At 38.4% G+C, this 8007-nt stretch overlaps 1 protein-coding gene across 1 annotated transcript in view; it reads left to right on the forward strand.

The window, feature by feature from the left end:
* Positions 1-7712, forward strand: part of LOC138372177 (uncharacterized) — a 20024-nt gene extending 12312 nt beyond the window's left edge. The window contains exons 4-7 of the mRNA XM_069337493.1: positions 1367-1572; positions 2897-2951; positions 6183-6288; positions 7574-7712. Coding sequence (XP_069193594.1) covers positions 1367-1572; positions 2897-2951; positions 6183-6288; positions 7574-7712 — 506 coding nt within the window. The remainder of the gene's footprint in view (positions 1-1366; positions 1573-2896; positions 2952-6182; positions 6289-7573) is intronic.
* Positions 7713-8007: the final 295 nt, after the last annotated feature.

Genomic DNA, 8007 nt, shown 5'->3' on the forward strand with positions numbered 1-8007 from the left:
TCACGTGACCTCCAGAATCTGTCCACCAGGGAATTGACAGTTGAGAGGCGGGACCAAAGAGCCAGAGCTCAACCCTCGCAAGCACAACTAGGTGAATACCTATAACAGCAGTGAGTGACCGGATACTTGGCCACCTATGGTATTGGGTATTGGGGGCTCATGGTATTGGGGATGCTATATTAAGTTGCATGGCTATACCAAAGGAAACAGAGTTAGTATAAATGGAGTCAAGTCAGAGTGGGAAAATGTTGTAAGTGGAGTGCCTCAAGGCTCTGTCCTGGGACCTCTGTTGTTTATAATATATATAAATGATTTAGATTCAGGTTTGAGTAGCAACATTTTCAAATTTGCCGATGATACGAAAATCGGTAGTGAAATTAATTCGGAGGAGGACTCACTATCACTTCAAGTTGATCTAGATAGGGTTTTGAAATGGTCAAAGGATTGGCAGATGCAGTTTAATGCTGATAAATGTAAAGTTCTGAGGCTAGGTAATGATGATAGGGTTACAAGATACGAGCTAGATGGTGTTGAGATTGCGAAGTCGGATTGCGAAAGGGATCTGGGAGTTATGATTAGTAAGAATTTAAAACAAAAGGATCAATGCATGAATGTTCGTAATAAGGCGAATCGGACACTCGGATTTATTAATCGCAGCGTTAGTAACAAGACACCTGGTGTGGTTCTCAAGCTATATCTTGCTCTAGTTAGGCCCCATTTAGATTATGCAGTTCAGTTTTGGTCGCCATATTATATAATGGATATAAATTCACTTGAACGTGTCCAGCGTAGGATGACTAAGTTAATTCCCCAAATTAGAAATCTTTCATATGAAGAAATATTAACAAAGCTTAAGTTGCATTCACTGGAAAGGCGAAGAGTTAGGGGTGACATGATAGAGGTTTACAAGTGGATGAATGGACATAACAAAGGGGATATTAATAGGGTATTAAAAGTATCAACACAAGACAGAACACGAAACAATGGGTATAAATTGGATAAGTTTAGATTTAGGAAAGACTTGGGTAAATACTGGTTCAGTAACAGGGTTGTTAATTTGTGGAACCAATTGCCGAGTAACATGGTGGAGGTGGGGTCCCTCGATTGTTTCAAGCGCGGGTTGGACATGTATATGAGTGGGATTGGGTGGTTATAAATAGGAGCTGCCTCGTATGGGCCAATAGGCCTTCTGCAGTTACCTTTGTTCTTATGTTCTTATGTATATGAGTGGGATTGGGTGGTTATAGATAGGAGCTGCCTCGTATGGGCCAATAGGCCTTCTGCAGTTGCCTTTGTTCCTATGTTCTTATGTTCTATAACATCAATGAGCACTCATCACTTTAAATCATTGTAAACATCACTTTAGTGTCCCTTATTGAGTATGCTGCACTAGTGTCCCTTATTGAGTATGCTGCACTAGTGTCCCTTATTGAGTATGCTGCACTAGTGTCCCTTATTGAGTATGCTGCACTAGTGTCCCTTATTGAGTATGCAGCACTAGTGTCCCTTATTGAGTATGCAGCACCTCTCATATCTTGTTTTGGTAAAGATAGACTAAACAAGTTGGAGAAGGTGCAACATGAATCCATGAGAATAATCTTAGGATGGCCAAGAAATGCTACGATTGAGATAATGAGGATGGAATTAAACCTTCAGATTATTGGGGGGATAGAATTTTGGAGATAAATGTAGCCTCTTCGATTTCTATCTGTAATGTAAAATGTGATTCTTGTACTGTGATTTGTAGATTTGTGCACCTCCTTGAGGGACTTGAGGTAGAGTAGATTAATATACATTTAAAAATGTTTCATCGTAAACATGCAGATTAATAACAAGTTTAGATTTAGGAAAGACTTGGGTAAATACTGGTTCAGTAACAGGGTTGTTAATTTGTGGAACCAATTGCCGAGTAACATGGTGGAGGTGGGGTCCCTCGATTGTTTCAAGCGTGGGTTGGACATGTATATGAGTGGGATTTGGGGGTTATAGATAGGAGCTGCCTCGTATGGGCTGCACATGCAGATTAGCTGCACTATAACTTGCCACTAACGCATTGAAGAACAGTGGAGGAGTAATTTTCTGTGATTCAAAGTCAGCTCTTCAGGCAATTAAAAACCCGACATGGAAAATAAACACACAAGGAATGTTGTAAAATCCATTATAAACAACATTGTTAATGCAAAGTGCAGGAGTTTCAGAGTCTCATTTGAATGAATACCATCCTGGGGAACACCAGTTTAAGATAAAAACTAAGTACCACCTAATTAACTCCATGTAACCTACCTCACCCCCAAAATGTCAACCCATGTCTGCTATTTTAAACAATGCTGTTTGTTGACCAAATTGTATTTTTGTTTTTTTCTGCCATGTTTCCCCCCTTTTCATTTTTCTTATTTTTTTCTTAACACAATTTATAATTTAATCTCAATTAGTATTAAGTTTTAGTCTTAGTGTTTTTCCTGCCCGAAACGCTTTGTGTAATAGTGGCTTTAGGCTTGGTATGTACTAGCTCTATCTATAAATCCATCAACTTTTGTATCTCACCTTGTACGTATGTATTTTACCTGAATAAATATTTGTATTTTGTATTTGTATCTCACATAGGTGTTGTCCAGCATGATGACACAGTCAAGGCAGCTAAAACTGCTTGTGATAAGCCTGAAATTGAGTTGGATCTGGACATTCCAATCTCTGCTGTAAAAGCTACAATATTTCAGGAAATTAGGAAGGGCAGAAGAGCAGTCACTGACACACAAAGGCCAAAAAGCACGAGTATAAAGAGCTGTGACATGTTTAGAACCGAGAATTATATATGTACGGGCAGCATAAAACATCCACCAGACAGAGTAACATTGTAATTGCCAGAATTAAGCTGGGATGTCTATATCTATGGCAGGTGGCTGCAGGTGATGAATCTCCCTATGGTGAACATTCCAATTGTTCAAGTTCAAGTATGTTTATTGAGATAAGCAATAAATACATCTCAAAGGGATAGAGTAGCTTAGGCTATTTCTACCCCCCCCCCCCCTCTAGAAATAGCCTAAGCTACGTACTCTATCCCTTGTAAACTATGTGAACAAGAGCAAGTCTGGGACATACTCCTCTCCAACACTATATAATAACAAATAAATAAATGTTTATTCAGGTAAGGTACATACATACAAGAGGTTTTACAAAAATTGATAGATTTATAGATAGAGCTGGTACATACAATGCCTAAAGCCACTATTACGCAAAGCGTTTCGGGCAATCATATCTGTGATTGCCCTGTTATACGTGACTTCAGACCAAATGGTATGAGGTACTTTGAGCCCTGTAATTACTTCATACACTCAGGAAAATTAATTATATATATATATATATATATATATATATATATATATATATATATATATATATATATATATATATATATATATATATATATATCTATATATATATATATATATATATATATATATATATATATATATATATATGTCGTACCTAATAGCCAGAACGCACTTGTCAGCCTACTATGCAAGGCCCGATTTGCCTAATAAGCCAAGTTTTCCTGGATTAATTTATTTTCTCTATTTTTTTCTTATGAAGTGATAAATCTAAACATTTCATTATGTATGAGGTCAATTTCTTTTTTTTGGAGTTTAAATTAACGTAGATATATGACCAAACCTAACCAACCCTACCTAATCTAACCTAACCTATCTTTATAGGTTAGGTTAGGTAGCCGAAAAAGTTAGGTTAGGTTAGGTAGGCTAGGTAGTCGAAAAACAATTAATTCATGAAAACTTGGCTTATTAGTCAAATTGGGCCTTGCATAGTAGGCTGATAAGTGAGTTCTGGCTACTAGGTACGACATATATATATATATATATATATATATATATATATATATATATATATATATATATATATATATATATATATATATATATATATATATATATATATATATATGGACCTTTGACAAGCCACCGGCTTCCTGTCCTCGCCAAGACCACTAGTGTTAGTGGCCTTGGGATAAATTCAGATATATACACAGTTCAGGTTGGCTAGCATTATTCTACACTACAAGTAAGTTGATGGCAATGGTATCATCCCATTATATGGTACACATATTATCTTGCATGAAGCATCAACAGGAAAGCTGCTAATTGTTAACTGTTTTTTTGCAGGGATATTCCTGTGTGGTCCCTAAGCCTCTGGCTGGCCCGCTAAGTGTTGCTTGTTTCTGTTTTACTTGGGCGGAGTATGAGTATTTATGACTCGTATGGTCGCTTCAGTAAGATTTGTCCCATGTGTTTAACAACTTCTTCTGCTCTGTTGAATCTAAGTTGAAATCTTAATGGGTTTGTAACTGTGTACTGTGTTAGATAATGTTCCAGTGGTCTGTCGGGCATTTCTCCACAGTGCTGACATTTCCTCTCATCTTCCGGAACCTGTAAACATATTTCCCATGCACATGGGTATTCAAGCCTGATGCGATGTAAGTGTACTTCTGTTGTTCTACTGCTTCCTTTCATCAAACAAAGTGGATCGTAGTTGGCTGAATTCTTGTACCAAACCGCAGAACCTGATATTGCAACTGCTGTGTTGTGGTCACTGTACATCTTTTGCATTGTTCTGTTTCTAATTACTTTCTTAATCTATGAATCTTTCTTAATCTGTGATGGATCTATAATTTCCTGACTAACAGAACCCAATGTGTAATAGTCAACAAAATAAAATCCAGCCCATCAACCGTGAAGAGCTCAGTCCCCCGGGTACTGTGCTTACTTCAGTACTTTTTCTCATCCTCATATCGGACATAGACAAGAACACAACCTATAGCACTGTATCATCCTTTGCAGATGACACTAGGATCTTCATGAGAGTAGGCAACATAGAGGACACGGCAAACCTCCAATCAGATGTAGATCAGGTCTATCTATGGGCTACAGAAAATAATATGGTGTTTAACGAAGATAAGTTCCAGCTCATGCACTACGGAAAAAATGAAAATATAAAAGCGGAAACCACGTACAAAACTCAGGCAAATCATAACATAGAACGAAAAGGCAATGTAAAGGATCTGGGTGTACTCATGTCGGAAGACCTTACCTTTAAAGAACAGAATAAAGTAGCCGTCACAACTGCAAGAAAAATGACAGGTTGGATAACAAGAACTTTTCACACTAGAGATGCTGTACCGATGATGATACTTTTCAAAACGCCTGTGCTCTCTAGAGTGGAGTACTGCTGCACAATGACAGCCCCTGTCAATGCTGGAGAAATTGCTGACCTGGAGAGCATGCAGAGATCCTTTACTGCTAGAATCCACTCAGTAAAACATCTAAACTATTGGGACCGACTAAAGAGCCTAAATCTGTATTCCCGGCCTTGAGCACAGGCGGGAGAGAGACATAATAATCTATATGTGGAAAATAATTGAGGGGCTGGTCCCAAACCTACACACAGAAATAACATCACATGTGGCCAGAAGACATGGCAGGATGTGCAGAACACCCCCGTTGAAAAGCAGAGGTGCAACGGGTACTCTGATAGAGAACTCTATCAACATCAGAGGCCCGAGACTGTTCAACACGCTTCCACTACACATAGGGGGCATAACTGGCAGACCCCTCACAGTGTTCAAGAGAGAACTGGATAAGCACCTCCAAAGGATACCTGATCAACCAGGCTGTGACTCATACATCAGGCTGCGAGCAGCCATGTCCAACAGCCTGGTTGATCAGTCCAGCAACCAGGAGGCCTGGTAAACGACCGGGCCGCGGGGACGCTAAGCCCCGGAAGCACCTCAAGGTAACCTCAAGGTAAGGTAGACTCTGTGGTATGTAAATGTCTACATTTCTTCTTTTAGTAGCAAGTTTTGCAGCTTCGTCTGCAATGTAATTTCCTATTATTCTCACATGACTTGACACCCAGTTGTACCCGACGGCCGTGACGTTTGAGTGTTTGCATTAATGATATGACATCTGTGATCAGATGGATGTTATCACGTATGTGTTCTTGTGGCAAGGTTTCAATGACAGTTCTCGAATCTGTATGTATGATAACATGTTGTCAGTGTTCAGCAAGAGTATGTTCCAAAACTTTTTGAATGGCTAGCATCTCTGTTTGTAAAGTCGAACACCCATTTGAGTGTCTCCAACTATTTACAGTTATTTCTGCTTTAACTGCAGCTTCGGTCTCTTGTCCCTGCTGGTCTACTGATCCATCTGTGAAGTATGTGAAGCTGTCAGATGCCAAGTTTGCCTCTATATGCATCTGTTCAATATTACGTTGCAGGTGAGGTTCTGGTACTTTTTTCCTTCAAGAGCAATAATCTTAAAGTCTGCTGGCAGAAATTCCCAAGGGACTTGCATAACAAAGACTGCATGTATTTCGTCGACACCCTTCTCAGTGACTGTGTTTGTTATATCGAATGTATTGACGGTGTTTATTGCACATTGGGTCCACCTGTTGCTAGTGGAGGCTCTCCTGTCCCGAGTTTGTGCTCAAGTGATTATATCTTTAAGTGAACTGATTCTAGGTCTAGTCATTATCTTGGTCAGCATGCATAATTGTTAACAAAATAATTAAATATTATCTACTAAAAAAAATGGAGGGAAAAAACTATATACAATAATACAAAAATGTTACCCCTTTGAAGAATAGAAAATGACAAATTATAAAATTTCTAGTTAATCTATATTTCATAACAAATATTTGTTCATAAATAAAGAAATTTATGTTTAATAAAATAGTTCTTTGTTATATGAAATAAAATAGGACATATTAAAATTTAAGATGATATTATTTAAGTTAAGAAAATATTTATATAGTTTATTTCAGTTTGTATACAAGAAATAAAATATATTGTTTACCATCGGCTTGATGATTTCATCTCTGTTAGCGTTACCCAGGGAGTAATTCCCTCATATATTTGCGTACCTAAATTTAAGGTATTTTATCAAATGGTTATTAGCATGCTTAATTAAATTCCTATTAAATGATCTAGTTTAGTTTGTAAATCCCTTCGCACATTTCTTAATTTTTGTATAACATTGATCATACGTTATAAATCATACTTGTTCAGCCCCGTCACATAATTTATTAAATTACAGTGGTACCTCGGCTTACGAGCAGGATTTGCTCGGAAAATTTGTATTGGGATACGAGCGTTGCCTCAGGATACGAGGGTGCTGATACACGTACAGGCCGACCTAGCATGTGGTGGCACGGCGATCGCCACTCAGTTTACCAGAGCCTCGTGCCCAGTCACTATCCCGCCTGAATTCTTCACAAGGATTTACCATTTCTTTTTGGATTTTTTGCTATTTGAGCATAAAATTTGTTATTATATATCTCGCCATGGGTCCCAAGAAAGCCAGTGGTAAGGTTCAACCTAAGAAAATAGTTGTGATTAGAGGCAGTAGAGGATGTCCCTTCTTCATTAAGAAAATGTGTAAAGTATGGGAAGAACTGCAAAGTTTTGTTGAAAAAAACTCACTCAGATAAAGCTGTAGCAGGTTGTAGCATTAACCTTTTAAATGACAATGTGATGTCTTATTGCTCAATCTCGTGCGGCTAGAATTGCCGCTAATCCCTCTAAGAAGAAGTTGCGAACTGGACACCAATTGCTGGAGATCCGTCGACTAGTTAATAGGCCAGAGTCTCGTTCGTTATCGGAATTAACCAGACAAATTAACCAGACAAGTGTTAAAATGTAGGGAAAAACAAGTGTCTTTAGACAGACTCTTAGTAAGACAAGCAGGTCCTAGTGGTATGCAGGCAAAACGTGCCAGAGTGTGCACACCAGTGAGGTCCTCACTGCCTGATGTTATAATGGAAGGGGACTCCCCTTCCAAACAATAACACCTCTCCTCCTCACCATCTTCCATATACCAACAGCAGTCATCAGCAAGGGTAAGTAATAACTTGAACATACTTTTGTAGTGTAGATTTCGATGAATTAGGTATAAAATTTAGTTTGAAGTGAGGTTTTTGGGTAGTCAGGAATGGATC

This window comes from Procambarus clarkii, chromosome 5 (genome assembly GCF_040958095.1).
Source record: "Procambarus clarkii isolate CNS0578487 chromosome 5, FALCON_Pclarkii_2.0, whole genome shotgun sequence".
NCBI lineage: Eukaryota > Metazoa > Arthropoda > Malacostraca > Decapoda > Cambaridae > Procambarus > Procambarus clarkii.